The 20,451-nt window shown below is 36.0% G+C and overlaps 1 protein-coding gene across 1 annotated transcript; it reads right to left on the reverse strand.

Annotated features, from left to right (window-relative positions):
* Positions 1 to 765: 765 nt before the first annotated feature.
* On the reverse strand, positions 766 to 13,516 carry LOC145563686 (aluminum-activated malate transporter 4-like). Its single transcript, XM_081624119.1, has 6 exons — positions 12,919 to 13,516; positions 9,256 to 9,393; positions 8,796 to 9,065; positions 8,527 to 8,663; positions 8,268 to 8,414; positions 766 to 1,830 (listed from the first exon to the last, which is right to left on the reverse strand). The coding sequence occupies exons 1-6, from the start codon at positions 13,322 to 13,324 to the stop codon at positions 1,135 to 1,137; spliced, it is 1,794 nt and encodes a 597-aa protein (XP_081480245.1). The 5' UTR covers positions 13,325 to 13,516; the 3' UTR covers positions 766 to 1,134.
* Positions 13,517 to 20,451: the final 6,935 nt, after the last annotated feature.

The raw sequence follows: 20,451 nt of genomic DNA on the forward strand, positions 1-20,451 counted from the left end.
GAGAAGTATAAAACGGATTGTCAGTGTTGTTGCTTGCGCGTGAGACCATAAGGTCCACAATAATTTTATTACGGACCAGGTCCATGCAAGATCTATTCTAAGAATTGTATGTATTTATGGATGTCAAATATAATTCCAGAAATCTGTATTTTTTTATAATTATTATAAGAAGACATTTCAAACGAGTCGGTTGAGTCAAGTATAGATTGATTAATACAAATTTTACAATTTGATTTCATTTGAAGTATTTTCAAATAACAACTCCTACTTGGCTTTGAAGATATACGCACAATTAAATGACAAATGAGGTCAAGTTAGGTTTGCACTTGTACGTCTCACTTTTCAAAATCAAATTGCTTTTCAAAAATATTAAGGCTAACTGGCTTAAGACAAATCTATACAGAATTGTGTTTGATCAGGCTAATTTAAACTCTTTTTAGGCTATTAGTATATAAAATGTTACACAGTTATTGAATTTATTGTAGAAATATGAAATCAACTAATAATCGGTCAATTGAAATAAACAGAATTAGAACAAGAATGACCCAACATAGATTGCAAAAATAGCTACTTATCAACTTATTATTTATACATAGGTATTGAGTCAATGATACAGCATCATGACCATATGTACATTTTACAAATGTCCGAAAGAATCAAGTTGATGTAAATTCCAAAAATAAAGACCCCAAGGCCCAAATTATCTAGCATAATTGTTCTGTTCTAGCTGTTGAATCCATTCTTCTTCAACAAATATAGAGGAGATAACTCGAAGTAAAGCATAAAATATCACTTGTACTATAAAATGCGATTTTTCTTTATTTTTGTACTGCTTACCATTTATATATGCATCTGTAATTCACATGAAGGCCAAACTGAAATACTTACAAAAAATGGCTTGTCATCAGTATGTAAATGAATATTCATTCTGTTGTCATTTTGGTTATTAGCAAAATCTCAACAGCTGCTTCAATAAATCACTAGTAAGTTGACCACTGTTAACTCCATTAACTCAAGCAGACGAGTACCAGAGACCCAGAGTCCTTGAATAATGATAGTGTTGATTTCAACTAGCCAAGCTGCATCAAAAACTCAGTTGACTGGCAGCGAATACTTCACAATCAAACCCAGACCTCAATTTTTGAGCTGAAAGCACATAACCAACTTCTTCCACAAACCAGTGCTCTCGTTATTAGCTGGAAACTCAGTTGGTTCCTTGAAATGCGCACTCTCACTAAGCTCCTCAAATGCATCCACCAAGTATCCAAGCCTTGCAACAAATTCTACCAAAAGAGAAGCAAAAGTTGCTAATGACAAGGAACTAGCACTTTCATAAGTTTGTGCTTCCTTTTCATTGATGGTGAAGTCAGGAAGAATTGAAATACGTGAAGGCCAATGAGTCCTGCCAGCCATGCTGTCAGTGGAGCACATCCCTTGCATTGAAGATCCACCACCAAACATAGAAATCTTTGAATTTGTGATATCAATGTTTGATTGCGTATGCTCAGGTTCCATGCTAAGCACACTGAGGGAATTTATCACAAGCTGACTGCCACCACAATCCTTCATTTGGGCAACATGATCAGGATCTTCAAATTCCTTGGGCCGTTTTCCTTCCTCCCAAGACTCAAAACTAACCAGAAGATAGGACTTTTCATCTATCTTTGTTTGCAGCTGCTCTGCTGCTGCATGAACTTCAGCCAGTATATCATCTTCATTTAGTTTCTCCATTTTCTCAACTTTGCTCCCAAGGTCACGTAATAGTTTAGCCCCAGCAGTACCAACCCTACGAAGTTCATTAACGAAAACCTGTCTTTTTTCTGCTGGTGCCTATGCATATTAACAGACAGATTCAGTCAAATAATTTACTCAACATAAAAAAGAAGGTAGTAGAAGCTAAGCCCAAGAGTGCAAAGAAATAATTTTCTTCAAATTTTTTTTTTTCTTATTGTAACCATAAAACCCCCAAAATTAGGATATTCACATGTCCCTACACTAGATATCTATAGGAAAAGAACCGCATAAACCTTTGCCGGACTAGAAGGCCTCAGCCTTGAGCCCTTGAACAAATAAATCAAACCATAACCATAACTAATCATGACAAACTAATGAATCCACATAACCTTTAATAATTAATAGGGGTTTTGCAATAATCCCTTTTTGGAAAAAAAAAATCTCATTCATGAATCTTTTTTGGGAGTATTTCAAATTTTTCAATAGAATCAAGGACTTTCTAAGATGCCATAGGTGAGATATGGGAGATTTGTGAGGTAGTTTAGCATGACATAAATGAGCAAACTAGATAGTGGTTGAGCATATATTTGATGCTATATTTAGAGACTAATCTTTGGTTGATGTTTAAAATTTTTATACGTGGCTAGCTAAAGTTATTGCTCCAGGAGTCCGGGCACACATTTTTCGGGAGAGCTTTTCCCCATCAGGGCTTCACTCATCTCAAAACCAGATTAGTCAAAGTCTGGTATAAAAAGCTATGGGCAAACAATGAGTAATATTATAGACTTGGCAAAAACTAACCAACTCAAAAACCAACTTGAACCCTACCCGCTAATGGACAAGAGTAAATTGTAATTTTGATAACACTAGGGTGGCTATAAGTAGCCTTATTCAAGATTCTCTTTCAATTTGGTGTCATATTACAACCTTAATTTTAAAAGGTATGATTGTCCAAACACTATTTATAAGAGTTCTCTCTAAATTTTTAAATGGTAGGGAAGAAAAGGCCAAAAAATAAAAAACCAAAAATAGCTACGCAGGTAACAACAAAAGGGAAACAAATGTCACACATGTGATTTGCATGCATAAATGGGGGTATTTATGTAAATAGACATTTTAAGGGATATAGTTGGCATAACATTTCATAAGGTAGGGATGTGAAAGTGGTTATTCATATAATGAACTTCAGACTTGAAAATTGAGACTGAATGAAAATTGAGACTCTGGCCGACACATTGAGGCTTGCTCTTTACTTATTGTGCTGTTTGTTCCATTGTCAATCACGGTCATAAGTGATAGCTTAATTAGACAGAACACCCTACAGGCTACAACTCTATGATAAGGAATATGATGGAATATGATTTACAAATCAAAAAATTATACTCGTATAAGTTAATATATGTAACTTTGATAATTACATAATTAAATTTGTCTTGTTTTCATATATATCTAGTATACAAATTAATAATTAGTGAAATTTATTGTAAAAGCTTTACTGGATTCTGTCTACAAATTGCAAGTATTTTATTAACACACAAACTCTAAAATAAAGAGAAGGTCTCTTAAATTTGTATAAATATCACCTCCTCTATTTTTTAATAAATGCAACTTGTTCTCATCGCCTTTGCACAGATTTTGAGGAAGAGAATAGTTAAGGTAAATGGATAAATTATTTAAAATAACCTAAACACCGGTAAGATGAAAGGGTTGGCTTACCTATATTTAACACTATAACTTATATTACCATAATTGTCAATTTATCTTCTCTAATCTCTTCCCTAAAATGTGTGTCAAAGAAACATGTTACAATTATTAAAAAAACAAAGGAAGTATATTAAAATAGATAAGGAGTATGAAGTTAACTACTTCCTCCGTTCCCCTAATATTGCAACAATTACCATTTAAAAAAGTTTCACAAATATTGCAACATTACCATATATGCACATGCTTTCTCTTCATCACATGAGTCTCTATCTTTATTTCTTTCTATCTCTCTCTCCATCTATCTTCCCCCTTGTTGCAATATTAAGGGAACGGAAGAAGTATAATATTATTACATGATAATCCATGTATAGTTACTGTATATGATATGATGGAGGGATCTAGTTTTGAAATACTTCTCAAAATGTTTCTAGCGATATGATAATTACAAATAAGTGATTAAAAGCTATCATTCAAACATGATTTTTATGCAAAGTGCTACTATATTAGTAATCCAAAACTCTAATAAATACTAAGAAAATATAAGGCGACATCATGAGGAAGTAATGCAGCATTGTTATGTATTTGTTGTTAGATAACACGTAAATTCGTAAATATTTTGAAAGTTAACAATTGTACCACTGGGTTTTAGAATGCACCATTGATAGTGGAATAGTACTATAAGTGGTTATAATGATACTCCTTCATCATAGGTTGTGAAACTACCAGGTAACAACATTTGGTATTTAGTAAGGTTTTCGATCGTAGTAGTCTCATGTTGCTTAATACATTTTTGTATATATATAATTTTCACCCTACATCACTGTGATTCACTGGCATGACCATCATTACTTTTTAGAGAAGGTTGAGCATGTATAAGCTTGTAGGGCCTATGATAACTTCTATGACATCGATAGAGCTATGGATATTCTAATAGACTAAGACATCAAATGCTATTGCTCCCTCTAGTTTTTTTTAACAGTTAGACTTTTGCACTATTCATGTACTGACTTTTGACTTGATTTTTTCACTAATATATAAAAAGCACATGTTATTATATAATATGTTGTTAGGAGTAGTCACATTGTGTACAGTATAAAGTTTTTATAACTTTTACTAATTACTAATATACTTCTTCCGTTTCATATTATGTGCAACAAAATGGGTTGCACATTTCCTAAGAAGAAACTTTTAAGGGAGATTAATTAAAAAAAGAGCAAATAATTAAGCTCATAATAGGACACCAACACCACCACCAGAAACCACCAAAACCCACCTCCATCCACCTTGCTGCCACCATAAACCCCGAAATGCAGCCACCACCAGATCTGCAACCACCCAAAACCGATCAGACCTGCAACCACCCAAAATCGACCAGACCCACAACCACCCAAAATCGACCAGACCCACAACCGCCCAAAGTCGACTAGATCTACAACCGCCCAAAGCCAACCACACAACCACCTAAAACCTGCCGGACCCACAACCACCCAAAACCGACCAGACCCACAACCACCAAACCTAAAACCCACAACCACCAAACCCAAAAACCGCAACCTCGGAAACCCACAACCACCGACCTCCCTCCCCTCTCCCCGAAATCACCACCAACCACCCTAAAAATATGAAGAAAAATAACTTAAATTTGGAAAGTATTACCTCCTCATCGCTAATTTGGGGTTTATTTGGTCAAATTTGACCATAAAAACCTCAACTTTAAGCTTTAATGGAAGGGAAAGTGGCGGCGACGATTTTAATCAAGGAGGAAGTGGCAGCGACGACTTTAATGGAGGAGGAAGTGGCGGCGACCCGATCTTATGGTGGTGTGGTTGTTGTGAGAGAAGAGAGAGAAAATTGGTGGTGAGGGTGGCTTGTTAGAGTTGAGAGAGAAAATAAGGTGGTGGTTGAGTGGTGGTTGTTAGAGAAAAGAGAGTGTAGGTGAGGGTGGCTTAAGAGAGAAGAGAGAGAAAATATGGTGGTATGGGTGGTGGATATGGTTGTGAGGGAGGAGAGAGAATGTGTCTTAGTGTTATTATTGAGGGTTAATTAAGTTGGGTTAATAACTTAATAACATGCAGTTAATGTTTTAATTGGATTGAAGTAAGGGTCTTTTAGTAAATTTACTCAATAAATTTTACTACATAAGGAAACTTTTTTTTGTTGCACATAACTTGTAACCATGGTTCAAAAATGCGGTTTCGGGAACGGTTTCGATCGCGATCGCAATAACGGTAACGTATCGTGGAACGGAATTGATGCGGTTATCGCGGATGTGGTCACTAAATATTAGCTTTATAATTTTATATATTTATTAATATTATTACTCATAAATTTTAAAAATTAAATTTTTATATTATTTTCTTCTATTATTATAATAAGGAAATTTTGTTTTTTACCACCTCACAAAAACACGAAAATCTGTTTTACCACCTCCCAAAAAAAAAGTATTACTTTACCACCTCATAAAAATCACGAATATAGGTTTTACCACCACTTAACTGATTCCGTTTACAAATCCGTTAAGTGGGCCCATAAAGCCACGTGTCATGTTATTATTGGCCAAAAAAAGAAAAAAAAAGAAAAAAAATAAAAAACCCTAAAACTACCCAGCCACCACCACAGCGCCACCACCACGCCACCACCCAACCCACGACTGCCCCCCCCGAACCTACCACCGGCGGCGCGGCTCCTCCCCCTCCCTCTCCCAACCCACCTGAATGCCCCCTTCCCTCTCCCGCAACCGCAATCGACCCAAAAACCACCAACTCACAACCCTCAATGACCACGAATCCCCCCAAAACAGCCACGATTCCGGCCATTAATGGCCGAAATCGGCCGGTTAAGGCCACTCAGCCTTAAAGCCAGCTGATTTCGGCCATTAATGGCCGAAATCGTGACCGTAGTAGGGAAGGAGGGTTTTGGGTTTGGTGTTTTTTGGGGGTGTTACGGTTGCGGGAAAGGGAGGGGGAGGGTTTAGGTGGGTTGGGGCTGGTGGTGCGACGTGGGTGGTGGTTTCGGGGAGTGCCGTGGTGAGTTGGGGGGAAGGCAGCGGTGGCGCGGGGTGGCGCTGTGGTGGTGGCTGGAGTAGTTTTAGGTTTTTTTTTTTTTAAATTTCTCTTTTTTTTTGAACAAATAAAATGCTGACACGTGTTACCGTGGGCCACACTTAACGGAATTTTTGGATGGAAACTGTTAAGTGGTGGTAAAACCTATATTCGTGATTTTTATGAGGTGGTAAAGTAATACTTTTTTTTTGGGAGGTGGTAAAACAGATTTTCGTGTTTTTGTAAGGTGGTAAAAAACAAAATTTCCTTATAATAATTATAGTATTATTGGTACAATTCTTCTAAAATAAATTGTTTACTAAGGTAAATATTGGGTAACAACTTTAACACATAAAAGGGTAAAGACAATTTTGGTTAAAGTTAGTAGTCAAAAGGTCAAAAGGCAAAACAAGTGGTATTGAAAATGACACCTGTCCTATACCCATTTCCCTACTCCCCACCTTTTAGACAGCCCCACTCAAATAATAACACCCATTTCCTCTTCCTGCTCCTCTCTCTCTCCTCCCCCTCTTTCCTTCTTCACTCTCTGGTTTACAATGAAGACATGAAGTTCAAGAAAATTTCAAGTGATCTTTCGGGCGATTCATGAATAAATTGTCGTACGGGCCGATTTGGTCTGAAAATGCGGTGTATTTTAAAAACCCGCATCAAAACGCTAAATCTCGGTTCGGTAAAACAGAAAACCGATACAACTCGCCCGATACGTGATGGTGCGGCCACATTTTTGAACCCTGCTTGTAACATCCCAAAATGGCAAATGTTGCACATAATACGTAACGGAGGAAGTATAATTATAGATATTAAGTTGTGATTTGGTAAATGCGCTGTTGCAATTTTAAGAAAATAAAATAAAATAGGGAGTATATTCAATGATAGGCACAAAGTGCAGGCTTAATTGGTAATGTAAACCTCTATCACCAAATAGGTGGGCTTCTGGCTTCTAGGGTTCATTAAGAACAAACTGTAATTAAAAATTTTTTTTTTTAAAAAAAAAGGGTTAATATTTTGCATTAGAGTAGCTAGTGCAAAATTTTTAAAAGAGTGGGCAGCACGGTTCTCGTTCGCAATGATGATGTGCGGAAAGATTCCGACATACCCAAGGTTATAAAATTTATGAATGACATGTACATAAGCTTTATCAGTCGCTGTAATTACTACTTAGTAACTACTATGATTAATCTAGCAATGTTCACATAAATTGTTTTCTTCTTATGCTCCAGAGGTCCTAATCTCTCAAAATGTTTCTTGATTTTGTAGATAAATCATTGCATGGTATTGTGAGGGCATTCGATGCTTAATATACTTAGTTGCTTATCGATGGTTCTTTGTAGGTTCTTTCTAATATGCTTCATATGTATACATGTCAGACTTATCCCAAAACAATTGCATGTTCCACTTTGTTTCTATATTCTCTCTTAGTCTCTTTACCTTGCAATCTACTGTCAGCTCCCTTAGGAGAGGGAAAAACCGGTTTAACAAAACTTGGTAGTTGAGCATCCTACATGAAGACATAAGACTATTTGATAGCACAAATCAGTTTATAACTGATGAAATTAATAGGACTGTCATTAAATGATCTAATACCACAAGTATTAAATATTTAGCACCCTACCAAAAGCAACAAGGTTTTGTGAAGCTTCATAATCATTATATACTTATAAAAGAGAATTACAAAACGCAGCTGACAGCATAAGCAACTAAAAGCAGTAAAGCACCTAGCTTGGTTATAGAAAGAACAGTTAAAAGGAGAAGCAGTGACACACACACCTGTATTTCTGAAAGAATGCATCCATGCATTGCCATGACCATGAAAGCACAATGTCTCAGAGCACCACTGACTTTAACATAGTTTTCCCATGGATAATTAAATGACTTGTAAGGGCCATGTGGAGGCTCCCATGTCGCAAAACCTAGCTGAAACAGAATGTATTTTTGTGGTTAAAGCAAACCATTCTGACAAATTATAAAATAAAAATAAAAATAAAAATAAAAAAGTAAATAGTGAAAGCACTAAAAATCAAAATACCAAAGATTCCTCTTGGCTTGTAGACTGGAGAGCTGCTCTGTAACCACCATACATAGGATCATCATAAACTTGGTATGTAAGAATTTTTGAAGGGATTTTATCATATGCAACACAGCGCAAGTACCCGTCAACACAGCCTACAAAAGAGTATGATCTTGTTTCAGGAGCAGGTCAAATCACAGGAACTAATCAGGCACTTGTTTTTACTCCACCTGCCCCGCCCCCCCGGGACCCAAAAAAAAAGGAAAGGTAGTGAATTGTGGTCAAACCTTCCAATGAAGTAGCAACACCTTTGAAATTTTTAACAACCAGCTTGTGAAGATCCTCACCCGCCCAGATAGGATAAATACAGATGTTGACGAGAGAAGCCATGCCAGCCCCAATTGCAATAAGTAATAACCGAAAATATGCTGTCCGGAGAAAGTTTGATGTTTTATTTCCAGTCACCAGTACTAAACAAAAAGTCAATAGAAATACCCTGAACCCATACTCGTAAGGTTTCAACTTGGGGTATAATTTAACATAAGTCACACAAAATCCTGAACATCAAAAGATCATAACAGCCAGGTTAGTATGATATTAATCATGAAAAAGACAGGCATTAAATTAGTCATATTACAATCACGAGTGGACGGACACAGATAATAGCAATAAGAAGTAAACAGAATTTCATCTTTCGTAAGCTCTAATTAAATTTACAATAATATGAAGTTAAACTAAAATGCTGACCTCCAACAAATAGAGTAGCTATAATGAATGCTTCTTTGAATTCTCCAACATGAATGGCTACTTCTGCTATCCCTAAAGCAATTGCACCAGCAGACAGAGTTCCAATAGCACGGTTACAACCTTTACTGAGAGATGCTCCTACAGAAGAATAAACAAACTGTCATATAGAGTGAAAGATGAGTACAGCAAAAAAAAAAAAAAAAAAAAAAAAAAAAAAAAAAAAAAAAAAAACATGTAAAGAACCCTGCTTCACACATCAAAGAAACTTAAACCCTAAACTAGAAATCTAAAATCATCGCAAACAACAATCATAGGTCCATAAATTTGATCAATAATAAACCTGAGCTCATTTCACAAAAATATACAAAGAAAGTACAGGCTAAGATCTCTTTGTTGAAAAAGAAATATAACAGTTCATTCCATCACTTTCGTTGTTTTTGTTCAGTTTTACCTATATACAGCCTGAGAATTGAAATGGGCCAAAAAATAATACTAATTTCGACTGAAAAACCAATACTCTCTAGTCTCTCCATTCCACAATAAGCATTTTTTGCGATAGTATGTACAAAACTACAAACCAAGATGGTTAGTATTGCATAGATTTGCATTCTATTTCCGAATTCACCAGTAACATTGCATTAAATTTTAAAACTAACTTTTGATAAGCATTAACATTCAAAATAGACTAGCACAGTTACAGTAAAAATCACCAAATTAAACAGCGCAGTACAACACTAAAATCAAAACATCAACCACAAATGCACACAGCTACACTACATTCAAAACAAACTAGCACAATTAAATAGCCCCAATCAAACAGAACAACATGCCACTGATACGGCTATTGGTAATGACTATTCGTCTGAAAGAGAAGGCGAAGAAAAAAGTTAGACAAGAAGAACCAAGGATAAGATGGTGGACCCTAAGGGATGCAAAAGCTAAGGTTTTTACAGAAAAGGTAATTGAAGAAGCGGATTGGGATGGAGAGGTGGATCCGGACATGACCTGGTTACGAATGAAGAACTGTTTCCTAAGAGTGGCCAAAGAGGTCTTAGGGGAAGTAAGGGGAAGAACTTCGGTACAGAGAGATACTTCGTGGTGGAATGAAGAGGTGAAAGCAGTAATTAAGCAAAAAAGGGAATGCTATCAAGCCTTAGGAAAATGTAGGAGTGATGAAACCTTTGCAGCGTATAAGGAGGCTAAGAGTAAGGCAAAGGCAGCTGTTCGCCAAGCAAAAGAAAAGGCATATCAGGAGGTTTATGAAAAGCTTGATTCCAAGGAGGGAGAAAGGATCATTTATAAGATGGCAAAGAGAAGACAAGAGGCAAGGAAGGATATTGGCATGGTGAAGTGTGTCAAAGATAAGAACCAAATGGTCCTAGTGCAAGAGGAGGGCATCAAGGACAGGTGGAAGGGGTACTTCGATGAATTATTTAATGGAAGTAATGGAGTTGTGATAGGAGATACCTCTATGAGTGATGAAGAAATCAACATGGAGTATGTGCGAAGGATTAGGAGAGTAGAGGTGGAGATTGCACTGAGGAAGATGAAACCTAAGAAGGCGGTTGGCCCTGATGGGGTACCGATAGAGGTGTGGAGGTGTTTGGGTAAGATTGGTATTGATTGGTTAACAAACCTTTTCAACAAGATATGGACGGCTACAAGGATCCCACAAGATTGGAGGAAGAGCACCTTGGTCCCGGTTTATAAAAACAAAGGAGACGCTCAAGATTGTTCTAACTATCGAGGAATTAAGCTTATGAGCCATACTATGAAGTTGTGGGAAAGGGTGATTGAACAAAGGTTGAGGGCATGCACAAGCATTTCAGATAACCAATTTGGTTTTATGCCTGGGAGATCTACTATGGAGGCAATCCATTTGATAAGACAAATGATGGAGTTTTATAGGGTAAAGAAGAAAGATCTTCATATGGTCTTTATTGATTTAGAGAAGGCATATGACAAGGTGCCAAGAGAGATACTTTGGTGGGCAATGTTGAAGAAAGGTATCCCACGAAGGTATGTAGACCTAGTTAAGGATATGTATCGGGATGTGTCAACAAATGTGAGGACATGCGGAGGGTTGACAAAAGATTTCCCTATTACAATCGGATTGCATCAAGGGTCTGCATTAAGCCCTTTTCTTTTTGCAACGGTTCTAGACGAATTAACTAGACCAATTCAAGATGAGGTTCCATGGTGTATGCTGTTCGCAGATGATATCGTTTTGGTGGATGAGACTAAGGATGGGGTTAATGTCAAGTTGGAGCAATGGAGGCAAAGGTTGGAATCTAGAGGGTTTAAGCTAAGTCGGAGTAAGACTGAATATTTGGTATGTCGTTTTGGCACTCAGAGGGGGACAAGCAATGAAGTGGTGAGTTTGGATGGAAAGGATTTGACCATGAGTGAATGTTTTAAGTACCTAGGGTCGATCATCCAGAAGAATGGTGACATTGATCAAGACGTGACCCACAGGATTAAGTCAGGGTGGCTTAAATGGAGAGCGGCCACGGGAGTGCTATGCGACCGCAGCATTCCCTTAAAGTTGAAGGGAAAATTCTACAGGACTGCCATAAGACCAGTGTTGCTCTATGGTACAGAATGTTGGGCTTCTAAGAAAGAGCATATTAAAAAGATGGAGGTTACGGAAATGCGCATGTTAAGGTGGATGTGTGGAAACACTTTAAGAGATAGAATCAGAAATGAGGTTATTCGCAAGAAAGTAGGTGTGGCGGGCATTGTAGATAAATTAAGGGAAAATCGTCTGCGTTGGTTTGGACATGTAAGACGGAGACCCGAGGGTGCACCGGTGCGAAGAGTGGAAGAGTGGGACCATGGAGGGATTAAACGAGGAAGAGGGAGACCAAAGATGACTTGGTTGGAAGGAGTGAGGAAGGATATGAAGTGCATGGATTTACGTGAGGATGAAGTTTGGGATCGTAAGGGATGGAGGAGAAAGATTTATGTTGATGACTACACGGAATAATCAAATTTGGTTCATGTTAGCCGACCCCACTTTTGGGATTAAGGCTTTGATTGATTGATTGATTGATTGATGTCTACATTACATTAGAAACAGACTAGCACAGTTAAAATCGCCAAATCATACAGAACAACATGCCACAAAAATAAACAAATTACTGCATACCTACACTAAGCAGACTCACACAATTAAAATCGCTCACATTAAACAGAACAGCATACCACTGAAATACGACATACCTGCACTATAATCAAAACAGACTAGCACAGTTAAAATCACTCAAATTTAACAAAACAACATACCAGTGAAAGCCGAAAGTAAACAAAAGCCGACATGCCTATACTATATTCGAAACAGACTAGCACAGTTGAAATCGCCCACATACAAAGTATTAAACAAAACAACATACCACTAACAAAACGTAAAAACAACGGCATACTTACTCTACATTTAAAACACAGTTAAAATCATCCTAATCAAACAGAACAACATACAACTGAATTACATAACTAAACAACATACCTACACTATATTCGAAACAGACTAGCTCAGTTAAAATCGCCCATATACGAAGTATTAAACAAAACGTAAAACTTACACTACATTTGAAACACAGTTAAAATCATACTTATCAAACAGAACAAAATACAGCTGAATTACATAAATAAACGCCAACATACCTACACTATATTCGAAACAAACGACAACGGTTAAAATCGCCCAAATTGCATATTGACTAACATCTTTTAGAGGTCCCGTCAAAAAAATGAGCAAAGAAACCAAAACCAAACACAACCCCATTTTCGCCGAGAAGAAGACTTTTCGAGGGTCTGATCTTCCCATTTCATATAAATTAACCCAGAAATCTTTGAACCCATTAACAAAACCCGAAAACCCATCACAAATACACCGATAAAACCCGACTTTGGCCCGATTACAAATTGATCGGAAACACCCAGAATCGTTTAGGTCAGTTTCTGCATCCGAAGTCGAAAACCCGAATTCATTATACCCTTTTCGAGAGAGCAATCTCTCTTTACTTCTCTCCATGAAACTCTGCCTCAATGATCCGAATTTTGCCGCCATTTTAAAGGGTAATTTGTGAAACCTAAATTGTCCTTTGAATAGTCGTGATAATGAAATTGAACAAAAGGAAGATGATTGAGATGATAAATTGGAGATTAAGCATTACCAAGAGACAAATTAATTTGAGTTTAATACAATTTTAATGGGATTAAATTCAAAAAATCGGACTTTGTAAAAAAAAATGAAGGGGTCGTGAAGAAGACGTGCTGAATTTAGGGAGGAGAGAGATGATGAATTGATGATGAAAGAGTTGAGGAAGGAGGGAGTTTCAAAGTTAATTATGCCAGAAATTTATAATTATTGATTGATTATTTGATGTGAGAGAGAAATTTCAATCAGAGATCTCATCAGATTTTACAGCACTTTGATGACTGATTTGTTTGTTTTTGTCTTTTATGTTGATTATTTTTATTTTTATTTTTTTTTAAATAATGGAGAAAAGAGTACGAGTACTAAAAAAGGTTGGAAGTTGGAAGAAGAAGTTAGAATAGGAGGTAAATTAGTTTTGGACTTTTGGCCTATTTGGGGTCGGATTGAAATTTTCAATTTGGATTTGATATGGACAAGGAGTTTTTCCTTTGGACTTGTTACGAAATTACAATGTCGGCTGAATTAAGTTTCGATAAGGTACTTTTGAATTCGGTTTAAGTTTGTTTCAATTGATGCTTTTACTATTTAATTTTGGCAAATTTATAAAGTTTGTTCTAGTGTAATTTAATTAACACAAAGTTTTATATGTGGCTGGCCGCACCGTACGACCAGCCACAATATAATTGTTATTTTTTTTTTTTAATTCTTCTTCTCTTTCTTCTCTTTCTTCTCTATCTCCTCTTTCTCTCTCCTCTTTTAATTTCTTCCTCTCCAATTAGCCACCCATATCACCCCCTTCACCAAGCTATCTCCTCTTTCTCTCTCCTCCTTTCTCCAAAAAAGGGCAGCATACTTGCAAAACAAACCACCTGCAATTACAAAGGAAGAACGCAATTACAAAGGAAGAACGCGACGTACTCCGTGAGCTCCTCGTACTCCGTCGTCGAAAACAACTTAAAGGTTTTTAAGGCCAAATTCGACCATCTAGATCTAGAGTTTTCATGGTCGAATTTGGCCTTTTTAGCCACATTTGAAGTAAAATTCGAAGCCATTGTTAATTTTAAAGGTATTTGTTCGATTTAATTTCTTTTTAACGATTTGGTTGTGGGTTCGGTTGGATCTATGTTTGTTTATGGGTTTGGTGTATGGTGGTGGTGGTGGCATGGCGTATTGGGGATGGGACTAGTGGCGTTTTGGGGGTGGTGGTGGGTCAAGGGTTACTAGGTCGGGAGTTACTTAAGGGGTTACTAGATGGGTAGGTCGGGGGTTACTTAAGGGGTTACTAGATAGGTTACTTAAGTGGGGTTACTTGGGGGGTTACTTAGGAGGTTATTTAAGTGAGGTTACTTGAGGGGTTAATGGAGGGGTTACTTGAGGGGTTAATGGAGGGGTTACTTAAGGGGTTACTAAGTCGGAGGGGTTACTTGGTCCGGTCAGGGGTTACTAAGTCGGAGGGGTTACTTAAGGGGTTACTAGATGGGTTACTTGAAGGGTTACTTGGTCCGATCAGCGGTTACTAAGTCCGGTCAGGGGTTTCTTAGTTGGAGGGGTTACTAGGTTGGTGGGATTACTTTGTCATTTGCTGATTTGGCACCCTGTCGCATGGTGCGGCCAGCCGCATCGAAAACGCACTGTTTAATTAAAAAGATTTGCATGATCTAGTAAAAGTATCAACATAAATAAGGATTCTTATCATCTAAACAAACATTGTTGAACAAATTACATTAATTATACATTGGTTAGAATTATATGACCGTGTATATCTGATATGTCCATTTTATATAGTGATTTACCCCCGTCCCTTGGTCATAATTAGTAGTGTTTTTGGCTCTTTCGAGTCACTTTTATTACTAATTGGTGTTTTCTAGTGTTTTCGTAGTTTTGGTTGAGTTTTGTAGGAAATTGCGTTTTGGAGCATTTTCCCGAATTTTCGAGTAGCGACTACGAGCATTGGAGGTGCACGGCCATTGATTGAAGCCCAAGGCCGGTTAGAAGAAGCGAATCGGTGATTAAGGGCTCGGTGTTGGGAATCCCGAGGCGTTTGGACCGAGTTCAAAGACCCAAGGAGGAAATCCGATTGGGCTTAGGAGTAAAGGCCCAATCAAAGTCCATTATTGGTGCTTAAGAGCTCCGCCCGGGGCCATAAGGCCTCGCCTGAAGGCGCGCCCGGCCGGGCGGGGCGAGCAAAGAAGAGAAGAACATCTCGCCCGGAGCACGCGCCCGACCGGGCGCGAGAGGTGATTTTAGCAACAAAAAGGCGGGCCCGGCCGGGCGGTATGGCGCCCGACCGGGCGCGAGTTTTAGGGGGTTTGTTTAAGCTCCGATTAGTTTCGTTTGGCGTAGAATTTCCTTGCTTAGTATTTGGATGTAATTGATTTAGGTAAGTTTAGGACTTCTTTTACACACACTTACTACTTTTCTCTCTCTACTTAGATTTTCTCTCTCAAAACCTTTACTCTTTCTCTTGTTCTTAAACTCCGTTTGTAATTCCGTCGATTCGGTACGATTTCTGTTTTATTAATTTCAGTATTTTTATTCTTTCAATTCCTTATGACTTGTTTAATTGCTTTGTTTAGTTTATTTCTAATCATGTCTGAGTAGTTTACTTTCTAGGGTTTATGGGGATCTAATAAATAATATGAAGGGGTAAATTATGATTGATGATTGTTAATGCTTAATTAATTTCCTATTGATTGATTTAATGCTATGCAATTAGATTAGGCCTGATTTAATTGTATGAGTTTGGCAATATTGATTCGAGATTCGAGAGATGAGAATTAATGTTTAGGCCTAGTTTCAATAGGCAGACTAATTTATAAATGGTTAAGTTGAGATTCGAGAGATGAGATTTAATACCGGTAAATTAACTCTATGATTGTAATACGTAGCGAAGGCCCTTTATGATCTGATTAATTGATGCGTTAATGGTTGCTTATTATGTTTTACCCTGGAATGTTGTCTATTAGTGAACCTGTGCCCTAGGTCTTTTAATATTTGATTTTCCCTATTTTATTCTCCCTACTCATATTCTTCGTAGTATAGATCTTTAATAACAACAAATTATTACTTAATAATTTAGATTACTTTTAATTAATTAGGAATAAATTGACTTTTTTCCCTGTGGTTCGACCCTTCTTCCCTATCTACTTTTGTTAGAGGATTTAGGTAATATTTTTGATTAGGGGATACGACTTTACCCTGTCAATATCTTATTTGGGTGGGTTACTTATTAATTTCACAATCTACTGACTAATGGTAACTTATATTATTGAAATTTCACACACCTCCGCTAAGTATTACTTGCAACTTAGGAGTATTATTTGTGGTATATAGGATACTCCTCCATCATTTAGTTAAATTCCTATTTCTTTAGGAATCTAATTAAAGGATAGAGGGAGTATTCAAAAATTACAACTAATAATTAATGGAGATAGTATAAAAAAAAAGTCATGTATAGTATATCCCACTTGCTTTTTCCAAACTTTACCTAGGTTTTCGTTCTAATTCATTTGATTGCAAGTAATCAAACTGATGGTAAATAAATAAGCAAGTATATTGTCCCTTTATTCCTATTTAATGTTAGATGATGATTTAATTGTACTATGATTTAATTAATCCGATTATGGGAACAAGCTCAAAAAATACTATATTTCATTCCTAAGTTGGCCCAATTTACTAGACTCTTGATCCACAAACTTTAGTTCGCCTAATTTTCTTGTCCCTTATCCAAAATGTAGCTCGATAAATTCACAAACCTTCCATGAACAACACGATATTTGGGTAGCCCTTTGGAAAAGCTTTCATACGATATATTATAAAATAATTCCAATTTATATTAAAAAAAGATATGGGTTAAAATCGACCTTAAACTGGACACATATGCACTCTTTGGAACATGTCTCAAAATCTACCAATGATATTGACCTAGTTTCAATTGTTTTGAAAAGTATAGTTTTGTAGCTTCCCAACAATATGTTATAAACTCTTATAATCCCAATTTCAAGTTCATAAAATAGGTTGCGCTGACACTAAATAATATAAGAGTTTAAGCATTTGAGGTGAGAGGTTCATTAGAATTGATTAATTGAATTACCCCCTTCCTTATTCCATTATCTTCTTCCATTTTTGCTATAGATACTCCTTTTCACCTTGATTTCTTCATTAGAAAACCCTTCTAATTACAATATTGGCCAAAAATCCTAATTTTATCTCTTTCTTTAACATTCTAAGCTAAACTCCTTCAAAAATACCTCCAAGTTACTACAAGTATTATTTTAAGCAAATTCATGGGTCGTTTAGTGATCACTTTGACCTTAGCAATCTAGTAACTATTTTTGGGGACCTTATTTTTAAAACACATTAATTCTATTATAAAATCTTCCCTCTTCAATAAATCTTTTTAAAAATACTTAACTAATGTTAATAGTTAAATAATTACACACTTAAAAAAAAATTACACACTTAATTATTTATCTTAGTCATTATAATTAACTAATCTAATATGTATATTCATGTCTGATTGATAATCCTCATGTATGATTTGTATTTTATTCTGTATTATGCATATTTGCCTTTTTATTCTTTTTTTCCATGATTAAATTTATAATGGAAAATGGATTCAAGACCTATTATGTGAAACACATCAAATCCCAAGTTAGTTTTGAACTACTAGTTTAGGTAAATAATACTGCCTCCGTTAATTATTATGTGCAACTTTGGAATATTTTATATCTCATAAATAATACCCCAAAGTTGCACATAATAATTAACGAAAGTGGTAATAATAGTAGTAATAGTAACAATAATAATTAGTAGTAGTAGTAATAATAATAATAATAATAATAATAATAATAATAATAATAATAATAAGAAGAAGAATAATAATAATAATAATAATAAACAAAGTGATCAACTTTAGTTACAAATTTTATACTCCAACCAGAAATGATAAGTGTTTGAAATTATACTCAAACCTATAATGATAAGTAAATTAACAATCAATCACGAGGTAACTATTAGTTAAACCAACCTAAAATGATTCTTTTTTTTTTTTTTTTTTTTTTTTTTGACGGGTTTTCTTATTTGCGTTCTTTAGGGTTTATTTTAATCAATTTTATGTATTGTTATGAAATTGCAGTTAATTGATAGACTAGCCTCTCGTGAATTATCCCTCTAGCCTTTCTCAATTTTTATCACGATTGTCTAACGGAAGCCTATGCATGGATTGCATTTCTTCCCAATACCTTTTTTTGTTGCCTCAACATTAGATCTAAATATTTTTACAAATATCCCTTTTATTTTTTTTTTTTTTTTTTTTGTTGCACTATTTCCTACTTGTGCCTTTATAGATAGTTACTTTATGCACCAAACTAGAGCTGTCAATTTGGGTAAACGGGTTGGGTTTGGGTCTAGTAAGTGTGAGTCAGGTCAATTCAAGTCGGGTCAATTCGGGTTAATGTCATAACCTATGCGGGTCGGGTTCGGGTTGGGTCATGCTTAAGTCGGGTCACGTCGGGTCATATATCTTATCGGGTTTAGGTTGGGTTACATTCGGGTTGGGTGAATAATAGGTCGGGTTTAATTCGGGTTTTCACGGGTTAACACAAGTTAGGGTCATTCTCGGTTCGGTTCAAGTCAATAATTTGCGAGTTATAATCAGGTCGAGTCATTCTCGGGTTTAAGTCGGGTTTGGTTCAAGTTTATAATTTGCAGGTTAAATTCAGGTCGGGTCATTTTCAAGTCGGGTCATTCTTGGGTTCAAGTCGGGTTCGGTTCAAGTCAATAATTTGCGAGTTCAGTTCAAGTAAAGACAAAATACTTTTCAATATTAACATAGAGTAGTTTTACCCTTACGAAATTATGACTTTACAAGTAGATTACAATATAAATAACATATATCTTTATTTAGCTAGTCAATATCTACAGTAATAAAATGTATAAAATAATAAGTCGAATTGATTTCGGGTCGGGTCAATAACAAGTCGTGTTGATTTCGGGTCAGGTTTGTAACATATCGAGTTGATAAATTTCAAGTCGGTCAGTAACAAGTCGGGTAAAATTTTGGTCGAGTTGAATCCAGGTCGGGTTAGTAAAAGATCGGGTTAAATTTGGGTTTTGACGGGTTAAAACGGGTTTGGGTCCATTTCGATTCAGGTCGGGTTCGATTCAAGTAAATAATTTACGAGTTACATTCGAGTCGGGTCATCTCTAGTCGGTTCATGTTCGGGTTCGGGTCTCAAATATCCGAGTTAACTCGGGTTTAGGGTTGGTTTCAGGTCGGGTCAGATCGGGTTCAGGTCACCATTTTTTCGAATTTAAACGAGTTGGTTAATAATCGGGTTCGGGTTGATATTTCGGATCGGATCAGCTTTTGACAGCTCTAACTACAATGTAATATCTCAATCATTCTTCAAAAATAATGTAATATCTCAATCATAATAAATGGTCTTGAAGGTTGGCTGTTAAATATCAATTAGCTCATATTGTTGATTGGATTTATACTAGTACTACTTGTACTAGTATTGGCAGATGGGCTGACCCAATTAGGCCCTTATTCCCATTTTCTCACCTCATCCATTGTAAAAAAAAAAAAAAAATCCATATTTTTGTAAGTGCCTCAATTAGCACATATGTCAAATTGCGAACGCAAAATTTGATCAATGATATCTTTTATTATCAATAAAAATATTTGTAGTCTAAAAATTATGTTTGGAAATTAAATAGTGATATACTAGATTAATCCTCTGCGATGCACGATTTTAAAATAAGAATTGAATTATAGACTTTTAACACGTAATGAAAGAAAATAACTTCCTCATTTTTCCTAACTAATTTCTAATTAAATATGTATATACAATTCCCGAAAGTGTATAATTTTCATATTTAATTAAGAAATTTCTATTAATTCTATTGTTAACAACTCGTAAATAACTAAATAGCATAATATGTGTACAAAACTCAAAATTTAAAATTTAAAAATTCAAATGGAATATATTTTCAAAGCTATGTTAAATAGGGTAGTTTAAAAGGAAAAAAAA

The sequence above is a fragment of the Chenopodium album genome, chromosome 10, assembly GCF_948465745.1.
Source record: "Chenopodium album chromosome 10, dcCheAlbu1.1, whole genome shotgun sequence".
Classification (NCBI taxonomy): Eukaryota; Viridiplantae; Streptophyta; class Magnoliopsida; order Caryophyllales; family Amaranthaceae; genus Chenopodium; species Chenopodium album.